Below are 15,901 nucleotides of genomic sequence, written 5' to 3'. Positions count from 1 at the left end.
CTTGTGCTTGGTAGCCTTTGATGACAATCTAATCATGAAGCAGGAAATCGATGTCTGTCTTGCAGCCCCTATTCCAGTGACTTGGGTCTATGTCTGAGCTTTTGATAATCCGTCAGAATTCAACACTGATGAGTCTCTTGTGCCAATCTCATTGCTTGACCATGGCTTTCTTCGATTTCTAATGAGGTTTCTGATATTCGTTTGTATGAGCTTTCATTAATCAGGTAGCTACAGTGATGAGAGTTCATCGTGAAAATAACCATCTATCAAGTCTTGCATAGGTATTCTGAGTAAAGCTGGTGCGAGTATAGGCATAAACTGATCCAGGACGACGGAGTGTCTGTCAACACAATATTCGAGACTTCCGAGCTTAAGACGTTCGTGTACTATGTCGTCTTTGTTCTCTAGTCTTTATGTCTTTCAATGATTTGATGGTATCGCTCCATTGGATCGGATGATTCAACGGATCAAGAGCGGCTGTTTTCAGAGAGATATGAGGGATGGGATACAATGAAACAAAACGAAACGTGAAACGAGGATGCAACACATATTGAATGGCCATCAACCATTTAATGCAATGCTGACGATGAAGAGTAACGAAGAGTAATCCAAGTCTACACAATAATTTTCTTGTTGATGCGACTTTAATCATGTTACATCGATTCACAACTGTGGTCTAATTTATAAAACTAGATGTAGGAGATTGCAAGTCCCCAGAGTTGAGCACTCAAGAAGGGCCACATAACGAAGCTTGCCCCGATGTGTTGTATAAGCCAGAGCAACTCTCGCAATCTCCTGAAAGTGATTTTGGGTTATCTTGATATGTAGGTTGATCTCAGTGTTGCTTATTGCTGGTGGCAATGTAATGGCCTCCGTACAGGCGTGGTTGAGTGAGGCATCGAATAGCAAACTTGAGGACATAGACGTTTGCCACGTCCAAGACTACCAAAGACACAGAAGCAGCCGTTTCAATAAGATCTTTCCCATTTTGTAATCTAAAGTCATGCAAACCAGATGGCGTCCCTGATATTGCAAGTGCGATCTTACTTGGCCGTTGAAACTTCACTCTCGCCAACAGGAACATATTTGTTCTCGAATGGTATCTCTTGTTCCGACACTATAATTACAAGCCTACGCCGCCCATTGTGGCAAGTAGTATTTGACGTTCTCGTACACGAGGAAAGTGACCCATGTAGCCGGCATCACCCTCACGACTCCCGGCATAAGGCCTCTGTAGAAACCCCTGACGCCTTCTTCCTGCCAAATCCTCTTCACGACACCCCGGATACCCCGTCCGAACCTCTCATCGGCGTCGTAGTTCTGTAGTCGACTCCGGAGTACCTGGTAGGGATACGTCACAGCCCCAGCGACCAGCTTCGAGACACTCGAGATGACCACCGTCGCCTCGTTGCTCACCCGCCCTCCATTATCGCCCTTCCGCTGCCTTCCGGCGAAATACATCTTCTTGGCGGGCTCATACACGGCAAACTGTACTGCGCCGTGCGAAACCCCGATCAGACTGACGCCGAGGCCACGATAGAAGCCCCGCAGGCCCTCGGAGCGATACAGCAGCCGCGCGCCAGTCCACATGTTGGCGTAGGCGCCCGCAGCGGTGCGGTCGGACGAGAGCATGCGCGTCTTGAGGACCCAGACCGGGTTCGTCAGGACCTGTGTCAGCGCTCCGGCGAGCGCGGACGACACGAAGAAGTCCTGGGTGGTGAGGTACTCCTTGGTCAGGTTGCGGGCGTTGGCACCGGAACCGCTCGTCAGCGGCATGTAGCCGGCTCTCCAGAGCGCGATGGCGCGCTCGACGCGCGACTTGAAGAAGAAGAAGGCAGACCAGCTTGAGGCGTTGCCGATGAGGTTCGGCGTCAAGCCGCGGTAGAGGGAGGCGATGGGATGCGGGTTCTGTGTGAGCGTGCGGATGAGAGACATGGTTGTCAGCGATACTGACGGGTTGGCCGCGCTCCGGTGAACTAAGCTTCCTTGTCAGCGACTGCTTCTGGGTGATTTTAAGATATAGACAATGCATTGCTTCACTCACTTTGCATTCGCGTCTTCACGATATCAAGCGGGTGAACTACCAAAGTCGCAACCGAGCCGGCCGAGAGACCGGCGACGGACTCGACCAGAGCGGGTGAGATGCCCGCATTTTTGCTTTCTGACATAGAAGTGAGAGGGACCTCTGTCACATTGCTCTATGTAGAAAATGTGACTGCGATCTCACGCATCCAGTTGCAGAGACCTCGGCCAAGCTCAAATGTCGGAAGCTGTGTAAAAGGAGCTTGGTGAAGCGTTGGTGTGGCTTGACTGTAGCTTACCATAAAAAATGCGCCTGAATGATTATTCATACGTCATGTTAGCTCATTAAATTGCGGCTCCGCTGTGACTTTTTCAAAGCTTCAGCCACACTTAACCTCCTTTCGCAGGCTGTGACCAGACGTAAGGTAGGCAGGATATCGACAGCTCCCAATGCCCATAGATGAAATTGTTTTAATGCGTTCATTCTATCAGTCTTTAAGATCATGGAAAGACCGCAATAATTCTGAAGCCCACTTGCAAAGCTCGTCGATTTCCGCCTGAGCCTTCAGCTATGTATTCTGTCTTTTCTGCTCACAGGCACTAGCCATTCGCGTTTGGGGGGGATGTTTTCTTGGTTTACCAGAAGCTGCATCAGATGCGATGTGTCAGAACAAGAAAAAAATGCGCCAGTCACCCGTCGCGAGCTCCGAATATTCATTAACAGCCCGCCGACTGCACCTAATCCCCCCCAACATTGATGTCCGCGCTGCCGGACCATTCGCAGTTGCGTACAATAGAGAAGAGTATGTCGTCAGAGAGGTTTCATTTGATTACATATGTAGTTGTACAATGCGCCGGAGCCGCGGCCTGCATTTTCCTCATCACCATTGCCAGTGATCCGGTGTGTCATCCCCCAAATGTTGGCTAGCATCCAAAATATCTCAAGCCTAATATTGTACAAAAAGTCGATGTTGAGACACGCGTCGTCTAAGAGAGGGGAGAAATAAGGCTGGGGAAGGATTAGTTACGAAGTTCCGTGATATTCGCGCGTCATGGAGTAATGCCTACCGGATGAAGGCGGGACGAGGCTCGCTGCGGGTGTAGCCTGCAAAGAAAAGTTAGTTCCGCTGTTCGAGGCGTAGTTCGAATTGAAGCATCAATCATTCGTACCGAGGTAGAGAACGAGAGGGAGGTAGCCGCTGCGAATAGGTCAGTCACTGGGTTCGTTGCTCGTCAAATACAGGAGATTACATACTAGTGAATGGCAATACGGGAGATCTCAATGATCTTGCCAATGCGCTCCTGTAATATGCAATGGTTAGATCCAACTCCATGCGACGTGATCTAGCTGTCGTTGCGTTGTCGCACCTTGGACTCTTCGGAGAGGGCGAACATCTTGACGGTTGAAATGTGACGTTGACGGGATTGGATACGTTGAATCAATTCGGGTTCGCGTGATGGCGGTCTTCGTCGTCGCTGCGTGTTCGTGGATGTATCGTCGTCGCTGCGTCAGGGAGCTGGTGGTAGATGCGCTGGGAGCTGTTCCTGAACTTTTCTTCGTCTGCCGGAAAAACGCATCGAGTGGAGCCGCCGGAACAACCGCGCTGGGAGGCTTATCGACCTTGCGCTGCACGATAAGGTACGTACCGACATAGCTCAACCGCGACTAAACGTCGAGGCCAAAATTTCCCGGTCTCTATGGTAGAAGGTGACCAACGACTTTTCGCCTCACGGATTCTGACGATCCAATCTACCTTACGAGTATCTTCTATAGATCGTACGGAGAGCACCGAGAGTGCTAGAAATTCAAAATGGCACAAAACAGGCATTGGTAAGCTTCAATATGACCCCAAGTAAGCGTTAAAGGACGTTGTAACTAACCTACGACGCGCGACATAGGGAACAAGACAAAGATGCGACCATCTACATCGGAAACATTGACGAGCGCGCGACCCCGGCGATGGTGTACGAAGTCATGCTCCAGATGGGCCCCATCCACAACATCCACATGCCTCGCGACCGCGTCACCCAGAACCACCAAGGCTTCGGCTTCGTCGAGTTCAGGACGCCGGGCGACGCAGAGTACGCCGCCAACGTCATGAACGGCATCAAGCTCTACGGCAAGTCCCTGCGCGTCAACAAGGCCAGCGCGGACAAGCAGAAGCAGGCAGAGGTCGGCGCGGAGCTGTTCGTGGGCAACCTGGACAGCATGGTGGACGAGAAGATCCTCTACGACACCTTTTCGCGCTTCGGCCCGCTCGTCAACCTGCCCAAGGTCGCGCGGGAAGACAGCGGCAACTCAAAGGGCTTCGGATTCATCTCCTACGCCGACTTTGAGAGCGCCGACGCGGCCATTGCCAACTTGCATATGCAGTACATTCTCAGCAAGGAGGTCTCGGTCCAGTATGCGTTCAAGAAGGACGGCAAGGGCGAGCGCCACGGTGACGCTGCTGAGCGTGAGCTCGCCGCGCAGGCTAAGAAGAGAAATATCGTCCCAGAGATTCAGGCCGTGCCACCCGCTTTCCTCAACGGCCCGCCCCCGGCCGCTGCGCCGACTGCCCCAGCTGGATTCGACCCCGCAAACGGCCTGCCGGTCCAGGTCCCGAACCCAGGAGCCCCAGCCGGATTCGCGCCTCCGCCGCGGGGACCAGCGCAATACAATGCCGTACCACCACCGCAAGGTATGGGCGGGCCGGGCATGGGTCGCGGCGCCGTACTCCCTCCCGCGCCGTCTGGTCTGCCGGCACGGCCGCCACAGTCGCAGGGCGGCTACACGAACCCGGCCGACTTCCACCCGGGTGCCCCGGGTTTCCGCCCGCCAAGCGGACCTCCCGCACCGCAAGGCTTCGCTGCGCCCCCTCCCAACTTCCCCATGCCTCCTCCGGGAGCTTCTGGGACACCGCCCGCGCCGCCAGGCTTCATGCCTCCTCCGGGCTTCAACCCCCCTGGATTCCCCCGCCGGTGAAGAGGCATGAACTTAAACAGGAGACCGCCCTTCGTTGGCGGTGGTGTAAAACTACAAAAAGGAGAAAAAAGCGCTGCCTTGGTGCCGCTGATTCCCGAGGCTTCATCGGTTTCGAAATAATAGCCGGGCGTTTAGGATAGGGGCCAGCGAGAAGCTCGTCCAGAGCAGGTTGAATCAGATTGCAATGGTCTGTCGTCACTTTGATCAGACGGAGAGTAGCCATTGCTGACATTATCCAGATTGTCACTTTAGTGATATGGCAGCTGCTATAGGCCCGGGCAAGATCGCAGGCAGATGCCTCGTAGACATCATGACCCAAGAACCGGCGGCCACGGTGAAGATTATGATGATCGTTACTCGTAGCTTAATGAAGAAATGACGATTATATTATTATCAACTTTGACTGGTGGTCCGTGGACTCCAGAGGACGCATAGACGAATCCTCTGTGTGCCTTTGTAACGACTGGTCCATTTCAATATTGACGAGCTTTTTTGATGCGTCGCAACCCAAGCTAATACGCCTTTCAAGAGGCCCGCACATCCAAGGCAAAATATGTAGCACTGTATCGGCATCCAGACATATGTAAATGTAGACGTTCCACTTTTCTTTTTGGAAAATGCTGAGAAGAATGGCTATATCATTCCAGATCCGCTCTCGCCCTTTTTGTACATAAATTACAAGTGGTAGGTACACAGTTATCATACATCTCCTAGTCCAAGGTATCCCTTTTTATGAGTCTCGCGGCTTGTCCTCTTGCAGCTCCTCCTTTTTTGGCTCGCTCTCTTGCGGCTCATTATTCTTCACTTCGTCCTCCTTCAGCTGGTTTTCCTTCAGCTCGGCTTCATTCAAAGTGTCCTCCTGGAAGATATCTTCCTTCAAGGTCTCCTCGTCCAAATCGTCCTCTCGCAGCTCGTCTGTCGTTCCATCCCAAGATACCGTCTTCCACTGGGCCCTGTGCCCGAAAGCCTCATCGTAAGTTACGGGATCATCCATGCCGAATACATGGACTGGGTGTTCCTTGGCCGTCTCTTCCATTTTCGCGCGGAATTTCCTGCCCCTCTTGCTCATCTGCTCCAGCTTGCCAGAAAACATCTGGTACCACGGGTCAGGCCCTTTCGCATCCTTGTCGTTTGAAAGCGCCTTCTTGCGTCGCACCTGAAGTGCTTTATACAGATGCTCGGCGCGACCCGCAGGAAGTTCTTCAATGGAATACTCCACGGTCCACCCCGAAACGCCAGCCTTGGGGTCGGGCCGGGGGGCGTATTCTCCATTGACCCTGTTCCGCACAGTCAAGACCATTCCAAGAAGCTCATCGTCAACGATATCAAGCTCAGGGGTCTCGTCTACTTGGGCTTCTTTGCCCTCAGCATCCTTGGGAGACTCGGTCGAGGCTGCCGCCTGGCCGATACTGGGGTTAAGATCCTCAAACATTTCAGTCGTTGCTTCCTCCATGTCTGAAGCTTGAGGGTTCGTCTTGATTTCCAACTGCTTCGACTCGGCAACCAGCTTAGAGAGAATACGCTCGAACGTTCGGAGTTTGGAGACGTCGGAAGTAGCGTCGTCTTCAGGAATGTCGGTTTCTTCCACGTCGAGATTCTCGTCGACATTTGAAGCAACGCGGAGAATCAACTCCTTCAGACCAAGATTCCGAGAGCTGCGTACCTCTCTCTCTAGTGATGACTCCTTGTCTGTCTCTTGAACCGACTCAGCTCCCTCGCTAGCGGCTGGCACAGCTTCTTGCGCTGTGCTCGATTCAAAAGCTTGAGTAGCATCGGCCGATGGGGCTTCAATATCACTCGCAGACATCGCATCTGTCTGGTCGTCTTTTCCATCAATATCCTGTGCCTCGCTGGCTTGGTTACGAGTAAGGGCCTCCAAAAGGCCGTCGACATACCAGCGAGCTTCTTCAGGTGTTCTCGCCTTCAGCAATGCACTTTGCTCCAGTGCGTCGTGGATTGCCTCCCGTACATGGCCAATGCCGAGGGCATCGTCCTCCACTGCCTCATTGACCTTCTCTTGCATTTCTTCCCAGAATGCTTGCGTCTGCCATACTTGGCTATTAGACTCTGAACTGGACACATCGACGCTGACAGCTTCCTCGTCTTCTTCTTGGCCAACTGATCGTTCGACTTCTGAGTCCTGCATCTCGGGTTCCGATGACTCCTCTGAGGCCATACCAAGGATCTGCTCCTCGAACTCTCTGACAGCAGCTTGGTTGCGCGTTTGTACCTTGTCGATCTCTTCCTTTGTAACAGGTTTTGCGAAAACGTACATGAAGGGAGGGTCGGTAGGTCGTGTTTCCACGTGAAGTCGGATAGATCGGCCAGGGAATCGTTCTGTCGCGCGATCGAGGACCTTGTTCAGAAGGTGAAGGCTGAGCTTGAATTCTTGGTCGCCGAGATTTCGGTAAAAGGTTCCGTGAATGGCTTGGTCCATCTCGTTGATGGGAATATACTGGAAACCGAAGATGCGTTGTGTGTTATGGAAGGCGACGAAGATTCCATCCATACGGCCCATTCGCACTTGCAAGGAATACTTGAGGAATGCAGATCTGATCATGTCGAAGTATTCGCGCTCGAAAGACTCCCACTGGCCATAACGGCGGCGGATCTCATAGCCAAGTCCTTTGTGGAATTGCTGAGCGTCCATGCGGATTGAGACTACAGCTCTCGTCTTCAGATCGAACATTCCAGATCCTGGTAACCGTGGATCATACGCATCCAGTTGAGAACGCATAAGGAAATCGCCCATGGTAGTGTAATGGAAGGCTTCTGCAGCATTGCGCTCCTCCTCGGTGATCTGATCGGAATTGGCACGGCGATACTTTTCGAACTCTTCTCGCGGCAGCGTCAACTGCTTCTCCATTGACTTTCCGAGCATACTCAGAATACTGGCAGAGTCGTACTCCTTGTCTGCATCTATTGCGTACACACCTTCATTGAAATGGAGGAAGGAGGCAGCTGGCGCACGAGAGATGGCAGTGAAACTCGAATACTCGGGCGTGAATTGCCGACTCATGTTGTCAGGGTTGATAGGCCGCCACGCAGAAAGCAAGAAGTGGAAATGGGACAGCGTTTGAGTCATGCTTGATGTTGAGCCGGTGTACTTCCTGCCCAGCTTGGCGGCAAGCGAGATCAAGGTGTTATCCTTTGAAGAGGTGACATACTTCTGGAGCGCATTGAAGTCAAACTCGCTGATCGGCATGATATCGCCGAGGTAAGGATCAAAGTTGAAGACTCGCGAGCGGGGATCCTGCATATGGTATACTCCAGGGTTGAACAAGACTCTGTCCAGGCCGTAAGCGAGTTTTGGCACGTCGGGAACGTCTGGTATTTCGACGGGCACTAAGCGAAGACTCTCCGCGTGCACTCTCTTCACATTGACAAGAGGCTTTTCGGATTTCTTGGTCCTCTTGGGCTTGGTTGGGGGTGCTTCGCTGTCGTTCTTCGCTGTTTCATTCGCAGCTGTTGCGTCGGTAGCTGTGTCGGTGGCAGAACGAGCTGCGCCAAGAGCTGATGCACCAGCGGCCGCTGCCGCCAAAACCAGTGGAGCCTTGTCAACGCCAGTGAGGCGATTCTCAAGTGACGTCCACGAGGCTTTCACTGGATCTTGAGGTATCGGCTTTCGTTCCTCACCAAGCAGAACCTTTCGCACCTTTACCCGCATCTCATCCTTTCTGGCCTTGCCACGCGGTAGGGACTGAGATTGAGCTTGCCGAGATTGGCCTTTGGGCCTAGAAGCGTCACCTGATGTGGTGCCCGACGATTTCGTGGCACTTGGCCTCTTTGCGAGGTGGTCGAGGGGTATTGACTGCGAGCGCAAGACGCTCTTCAGAACGTCCAGAGTGCCAGAAATCATCTTGAGCTTCCCACCCAACTTATCGCTCTGTTTCGCCACGAATGCGTCCAGTTCCCCCTTCTTCCCAGAACCTGCTTTGGCTCCTTCGGCGGTCGCTTCCGTGGTGCCTTGTTTGATATTCGAAAGCCTACTATTGATGGAGGCGTAGCTTTGCTCAAGCTTCTTCAGAGACTCAAAAACCTGTTTTATAACCTCGGGTGCTGGTTGGGCGTCGACCGGCTTCTCGCTATCGGTGGGCTTTCCTTGTTTGGCTGATGTCTTCCTGCTTGACGGTGCCCCGGCTTTCGATTGAGCTTTAGGGGAAGTTTTCTTAGGTGGTGGCTTCATTGACTTTGTCGTCCGTCCGCCCCTGGGTTTCGCATCGCTCCGAGGTTCCGTATTGCTCTTAGATTTCTCTTTGCTCCTGGGTTCCAAGCCGCTCTTAGCCTTGACCTGGCTATCTTTCATAGTATTGACCTCGGCATCGGGTATTGCATCGTTGCTATGTTCTGCATCGTCTTTTGGGCCTGACGTTGCTGTCGATTTCTTGTTCGGGCTACTCACCCTATAGCCTCGGTCGCCAACCAGGGCGGTGGTCTGGAAGAAAGAGGGTCGCGTCCGACATGGTGCTGAAAGGCAAGGCCGGCAGGACGCACAAACGTAGGAGTTTCCCAGCCTTTCAAGGCGCAGGGTGTTTGCACGAAGCATTGGAGAAAAAGGCACGATTTGTAGCCTTGGACGTTGACGGGGAGTTTGAAGTGGGCTAGAAAGCTGCTGGTCAATTTTTTTTCTATTAGGTAGAACGGAACGCGGACGGGACGCGCCACAGTTTAATCAATTGCGACCAGGGTCCAAAGGAATCTTGGTCCGTGCATGCGCAGATCGCAAGCCTGTAAGCAAAACCCTGGCCCCCTGTCTACCTTAACTCCATTCTTGCCTTCCTACCTCGGGCAGTTAAGGAGGCAGTAAAAACACTATCTTGGTCGCTCAAGAACCAAGCAGTGTCCTCTTACCTAGCTTCTTTTGCCATACGCATATGTTGACGAGCTTGATGTAGATCACGAGAGGAATCGAGGTAGTAGTTGCTGATAGGCTGAAGCCATATAGCCCATCAACTTTCTAAAGAATAAGGACCTTACGGCGTGTGTAGCAACAATTCCGTCATCTCCCAGTCAATTCCGCCGCATCATCTGGCAGCGATACAAATTGGGGGGTATTATGCTTTCCCAAACAATCAGCTCATGCCAGGCCAAATACCGCACCAGACGCCAGTCCATAATGCCGTGAAAACATGATCCACGCTGAACCCGAACCCACTACTCCTTCCCAGTGAATGCGTGAGACGCATAGTCCGTGGCTGTCTGCCGCGCTGCTTCGGCGTCTGCAAAGAGTGCTTGGACTTCGAAAGAATCAGCCAGCATACCGTCCGCCACACTCATCCAAAGCAAGTTTCCGCTCCGCTTCGCCTGTGTCGAAGCTGCCCTTGCGCTTTTAAGAGCCTGTTCGCCCACCACATTATCGAACAGTCTGGACCGCATAATGCTGAGGGCTATCGCCAGACAATGCGTGTTACCTGTCACCCGAGACCCATTCAACGAGTTCGTTATACTCGTTTTGATTTGGTGCATAGATGGCGGGGGCATCGTCTGAGCCGTTGCCTGTACGAGATTGAAGGCGGTGCGGATGTCTGGATCTTGGTGTTCCGTACACATCGGCCGCAACTGGTCCAATAGATCAGTAGATGTCATCTCGTCGCGGTAAGATGAATCCTGAAGGATCCAGATACGGTTCAGCGCAGCAAGTATGCACAGCTCCAGCTTAGCAGGCTTTCTGCCACCTGCACCCCCACGGCCTGCATCGATACTCAACCTCTCGTCTTCGAACAACAATAGAGCAGTCTCCAAATCACCGGTGCCTTGATGATAAACCCCGGAGAGGTATAGCGAGAATACGCTAAAGATTTCGTTCACAGCTGGCGTGATAGCCTGCTGCAGTTGTGCCACGCACTGTTCGACCTTGGGCCATTGACTGTGCGTTGCAAAGTACAGCCCTGTCAGAGCTTGCAAGTAACAAAAGATTTCGGTCCTCCATTTAGACTGCTCCATCGACTCGCGTAGGGATGCCGCAGGAACACTGGGGGCTATCTCCTTGTTCCCTTGTATTGCGTCAGCTTCATGCACATCTGGGAACACAAGCCACACTTACATTTTGCCAATACATCGAATCCCTCCTTCCAGAATTCGTGACTCCTCTTAGGATCCGAACCAGGGCGATACATGCCGGCTAAACCACTGAACGTATAGCTGTTGCCGGTTAATGAACATCTGACAAAGAGGGCGGAATTGTGTTGCACTTACGTCAATACTATAATCTCCAGCCTGTTCAGGAAAGTCATGACAATGTAGTCGTGTTGCCCGTTGGTTGGACCAGATCGGAGGATTGCAGAGGTATCATCGCTGAGGGTTGCCGAAGTTGCGTTGTGCTTCTTGACAGGGATCAAGATCTCAGGGTTTAGATCGGTCCATGTCTGGGATCCCAAGTTTGCATCAAGCTTTGCTTGAAGTGTTCTCAGTTTGTGAATCAAGATATCGGGCGTTTTCTGGTGCATGCTACACGCAAGGTCGAGCAACAGCGTCAAAACATCCAGCTGCGGAATCTGAACGGAGGGATCCAGTTGAAACTTGGTGGCCTGCGCCAGACAAGTTTGCACTCGTTCGATGGTGTCAGGGCGCATGTTCCTCAGCACCGACAAGCCTTCCAAGAGGGAGGCGAAGACAACCATCGCGTTGTCCCCTCGCTCGCCCGCTAAAACGGCAATAGCGCGCAAGTTGTCCAGCACTGCCGCATCGGGTGGACTACCCGCATGGACATGGAACGTGGCCTTCAACAGACGAAAGGCGTAAACCCAGTGTATGTGTTTGAACCTGGTACTTTTGTAAGCAACGAGCCAATATCAATCAAGGGAAGGTTACTACGACGCACGTGAGACAGTCCGCAATGTTCTTGTCAACGGCGATGAATGCTGCCTTCTGGTTCCTCTGAAAAAGTACCTTGAGCAGAAGATATTGCATACAGTACTTGAGATCGGCGTATCTATGCTGGAAGAGATGTTAATACAAGACTCGAGCGAGTGACGAGCTATTTCAACATACCTTGTCGCAGATGGTGATGCCCTTGCTCAAGGCTGTTTCTGCCTCTTGAAGATTCTCAGTCTCATCACACAATATAGACGCATATCTCAATCTTGCTTTCGCCTCTTGTCTCGGAGACAGACGATTGCTTTGGAATGCAGCCTCGAGACATGCTAGACCAGTTGTAATCAACTTTTGATACTCGCGTAGTTGCTCGTCTGACCCAGATACCGCAACTCTTTGTAGACCACGGCGCGCCTTCTCGAAACACTCTTCTGCCACATGAACAAGGATCGTCGTCGTGTCGTAAGACCTTGCTTTCGTCGATAAGGCGGGAGAGCCTCTGGAAGATATGGCCGGAGAGTTCATCGAGGATATCGCAGGTGACTTTCTCGCTATGCTAGGTGATCGTGCCGGCTGTACAATTGGCGAGTTTGTGAAGTGAGGCTCGGGACTCGGTTGAACTGGAGAAGGCTCTGCGAAAGTCTGGTTCAGGACTGGCACGGCCTGAGATTGACCCATGGGCGGCTGAGAGAACTGAGCATATTGCGGTACCGCCGGAAAGACTTGGGGGCTACGCTGTTGCTGTAGCTGCTGCAGCTGCTGCGGTGTTTGAGGCGGCGGTTGGGGCTGTTGCTGGAAGTGAGGTTGGAATTGCGGTTGATGTTGCGGCTGCTGCGGCTGCTGTGGCTGCTGCGTCGGCTGATACTCAGCGTAAATTGGCGGCGTCGGTGTCGGTGTCGGTACAGGCGCAAGCGCAGGAGAACGAGAGGCGTGTGTGGTTTGAACGAAGGGCGAATGAGGAGGCGCAAACTGGACGTTCATCGTATTCCCGTGAGGAAAGGGCTGCTGGAGTTGGTGATGGTGGGGGTATTGCGGCTGCTGCTGTTGTTGCTGCTGCGGGAAGGTGCCGCCATACGCAGGGAACTGCCCATATCCGTTCGCCTGCATATTCATCGGAGTAGGCGCAGGAAGGATAGGAGCCGGAGCTTGGGCAGGCGGTTGATGGTGGTAGCTGCCATGAATCGGTTGCGCTTGGCCGTGACTGCCGTATGCAGCGTTCGCGTAGTTTTGGTTCTGGCCATTCCCACTCCCGCCGCCATTGCCATTGCTATTGCCGTAGGGATCGTGGTAGGGTTGGGGGACGTGCTGCTGGCCATTGAAGGCCTGCCCCGAAGGCAAGGAGCCCCGGTATGTCATCTTTGGGACTGCATAGGGATCGCAGGCTTCGCTACATGGAATCTCGACGATCGCTTCGTTGAACTGGACTGACTTGTTGCGACGCGGTTGCTGTCCAATAGCCGCACCTGCAGGTCGCGAGGCTCCTCGAGGAACGACTGGTCGAGAAATGGCCCATGGTCCCTGCGTGCCTTACATAATTCCACGTGCCGTGGATCCCCTATGGGTCCGGTCAGGGTGAGAGATGCACAGACCATGGTGACTCCCTCTTGCCCGAAAAAGTTACACGTAAGGATGGGTGGATGGCTATCCGTACCTTAGGCGGATACTTCGTACTGAGATTCTGATGAGTGTGGCACTACGTGGCTGAACACAGTCTTAGCCTCTGGGTACGGTTACGAGTCGAGTCGGTCCTCCTTGTATTCTAATTGGCTGTCAACTTGTGCCTCGGCTCGATGCCGAATCCATCTTGCTTTCTTTACCGCTACGGATACCTTCATAGGTGATCCACGTCATTCGCCTGCTTTTATCAAGCTTGAAATCTGCTGTCGTGCAGACATACCACTGAATTCCGCTGCAGAACGGACACTTGGTGAACCCGGCGCCGATCTATCATGGTAGGCTGATCAGAGACCTCGGTCCTACACCCAATACAAGACAAATGGCCCGTTGGTTCGCCCCCTTGGACTTGAAGTTGAGACCCAAGGTCCGTAGCAAACATTGCGGATTTGTATACCTAGTACCTTAAATCGGAAGCTACCAGTCCTCGGGGCTCCACTGCCATGACTTATGGCTCTCCAACCATCCTCACATGAGAGTTCACTTTGACTTCTCAACATCCTCATCTGATCTTCAGTCTTTTCTAGAATCCCTAGCCTCTTCATAACGTCGTGCGATTGATTCTCTCGTTTAATTTTCACTCGACATTCTGTCATTGATTGCTGTGTTGTCTAGTGAAGGGACTCTTTCCCCTTTTGCTATCGCAAACTTTCTCTCAAGCCAAACTGTCTCGATCAACTGCTGTCCGAAGACTCCGAATCATGGACTGGCTAGGACACGCCAAAATCAACTTCACACACGCGCCTTCGCCTGTGGCTCTCAAGGAGAGGGATGGCGCCCAAACTGACCTCCTCAAAATTTGTGAAAAGGTCACGCCGCCATGCCACATGAACCCGCTCCTCTTCAACGGTCACCTGCAGACCATGTGGACTGCCACGAAGCAGCACGGCCCACCAGTGTACTATCGTCGCAAGGTCTTCCATGCCGACGACAAGGCCTTCGAAGGCACGTTTGCCGTCGACTTCGTAGCGCAGCCCTTCGAGGAGACCGACAGCACCTTGCCGCCGCGGACGGTGTACTTTGAGGACCAGGAGTTTGAGACTCTGGCATCGGACGACAACCGGCCCCAATTGGTCGTTCTCCACGGCCTCTCGGGTGGCTCTCACGAGATTTACCTGAGACATGCCATTGCGCCGCTGATCGACTCGGGAAATTGGGAGGTGTGCGTGGTGAACTCGAGAGGATGTGCCAACAGCAAATTCACGAGTGGTATCTTGTACAATGCTAGAGCAACATGGGACTTCCGTCAGGTCAGTAACTCATTCGCTGCTTATCACATACTTTGCAGGAGATCAACTGACAATCGGCCCAGACCATCAAGTGGTTGAGAAAGAAGTTCCCCAACCGCCCTCTGTTCGGTTTGGGCTTCTCACTCGGCGCCAACATGTTGACAAACGTAGGTTTATAGTTTCTCGTCATAACCTTGTCACGTCGACTAACTCTTCTACGTCAGTACTGTGGCGAGGAGGGCGTCGACTGCCAGTTGACGGCCGCTATCGCGTGCTCCAACCCCTTCAACCTTGAAGTCTCCAACAAGGCATTGAAGCGCACTTTCCTTGGTAGAGAGGTCTACCAACGAGTTATGGGAAGTAAGTTGTTCTCATCACGCAACATGCGAGTCTGGTCCTCAGTACTTACACGCCCACTTAGCTAGCATGAAGCAACTGATCAATGGACACAAGGAGGAGGTGCAGAAGCACACCAATCTCGACCTTGAACGTCTTCAGAACGTAACGTACCTGTGGGAATTTGACAGAGAAGTCCAGTGAGTTTCCATGTGCCACCGATCTCGCAAACGATTCCTCACAAAAGCAGATGCGTCAGCTGGGGCTACCCCACAGAGAGTGCCTACTACCGCGATGCGTCTTCTTGCGACGCGGTCTTGGCCATCCGGATCCCCTTCCTCGCCCTGCATGCTACCGATGATCCCGTAAGCGACCGCTCTAACCCTGTTCACCAAATTTAAGGCAAGCTGACCAAACTTTACAGATTGCAGTAGAAGAAGCCATCCCTTACGAGGAATTCAGCAAGAACCCGTACACGGTTTTGTGCACCACGTCCTTGGGCGGCCACCTTTGCTGGTTTGAGCCCGGAGGCGGAAGATGGCACGCCAAGCCGGTACGACCTATCATTACGAGAATTTCGAGAAATTATGAACTGACGAGACCAGGTCTCAAACTTCTTCAACCACATGGCGTTCAACGTGGACCACACCCAGCTGCCTCCGAAGACCAACGGACTTCCACCTAGGAATGGCAAGTCAGAGTTCCACTTCACCCCTGCGAGACACAGAATGGAGATCAAGGCAGCCGCAGAATAGTGCGGGACATAAAAGATATGTGGACAGAATTTGTATCGGTATAGACTTAGATGGCATAGATAGAAAAAGTACACCTGCTTTTCATTGACATTCGCAGTAGCGGAAAA

General features: G+C 52.7%; 5 protein-coding genes across 5 annotated transcripts; 2 read left to right on the top strand and 3 right to left on the bottom strand.

Annotated features, from left to right (window-relative positions):
- Positions 1-1,091: 1,091 nt before the first annotated feature.
- On the bottom strand, positions 1,092-2,289 carry HER10_EVM0003414 (uncharacterized protein). The gene is made up of 2 exons (XM_035473090.1): positions 2,045-2,289; positions 1,092-1,976 (listed from the first exon to the last, which is right to left on the bottom strand). The coding sequence occupies exons 1-2, from the start codon at positions 2,166-2,168 to the stop codon at positions 1,132-1,134; spliced, it is 969 nt and encodes a 322-aa protein (XP_035332388.1). The 5' UTR covers positions 2,169-2,289; the 3' UTR covers positions 1,092-1,131.
- A 544-nt stretch (positions 2,290-2,833) lies between these two features.
- Positions 2,834-3,417, bottom strand: HER10_EVM0006493 (TOM7 family protein; the record flags this gene model as incomplete). Its single annotated transcript, XM_035476076.1, has 5 exons — positions 2,834-2,969; positions 3,091-3,127; positions 3,193-3,221; positions 3,278-3,324; positions 3,391-3,417. The coding sequence occupies 5 exons, from the start codon at positions 3,415-3,417 to the stop codon at positions 2,834-2,836; spliced, it is 276 nt and encodes a 91-aa protein (XP_035332773.1).
- Positions 3,418-3,738: 321 nt separating this feature from the next.
- Positions 3,739-4,987, top strand: HER10_EVM0013128 (RNA recognition domain-containing protein; the record flags this gene model as incomplete). The annotated part of the gene is made up of 2 exons (XM_035482495.1): positions 3,739-3,853; positions 3,922-4,987. The coding sequence occupies exons 1-2, from the start codon at positions 3,834-3,836 to the stop codon at positions 4,985-4,987; spliced, it is 1,086 nt and encodes a 361-aa protein (XP_035333591.1). The 5' UTR covers positions 3,739-3,833.
- Positions 4,988-7,698: 2,711 nt separating this feature from the next.
- On the bottom strand, positions 7,699-13,156 carry HER10_EVM0008840 (uncharacterized protein; the record flags this gene model as incomplete). Its single annotated transcript, XM_035478348.1, has 9 exons — positions 7,699-7,878; positions 8,032-8,097; positions 8,151-9,454; positions 9,527-9,558; positions 10,146-10,980; positions 11,025-11,128; positions 11,183-11,749; positions 11,808-11,923; positions 11,978-13,156. The coding sequence occupies 9 exons, from the start codon at positions 13,154-13,156 to the stop codon at positions 7,699-7,701; spliced, it is 4,383 nt and encodes a 1,460-aa protein (XP_035333049.1).
- Positions 13,157-13,917: 761 nt separating this feature from the next.
- On the top strand, positions 13,918-15,870 carry HER10_EVM0006480 (uncharacterized protein). The gene is made up of 7 exons (XM_035476063.1): positions 13,918-14,724; positions 14,787-14,870; positions 14,928-15,063; positions 15,125-15,239; positions 15,290-15,404; positions 15,464-15,592; positions 15,645-15,870. The coding sequence occupies exons 1-7, from the start codon at positions 14,176-14,178 to the stop codon at positions 15,792-15,794; spliced, it is 1,278 nt and encodes a 425-aa protein (XP_035332768.1). The 5' UTR covers positions 13,918-14,175; the 3' UTR covers positions 15,795-15,870.
- Positions 15,871-15,901: the final 31 nt, after the last annotated feature.

The sequence above is a fragment of the Colletotrichum scovillei genome, assembly GCF_011075155.1.
Source record: "Colletotrichum scovillei strain TJNH1 chromosome Unknown Contig00006, whole genome shotgun sequence".
NCBI classification, from domain to species: domain Eukaryota; kingdom Fungi; phylum Ascomycota; class Sordariomycetes; order Glomerellales; family Glomerellaceae; genus Colletotrichum; species Colletotrichum scovillei.
This window is presented reverse-complemented; position numbering and strand designations above follow the sequence as displayed.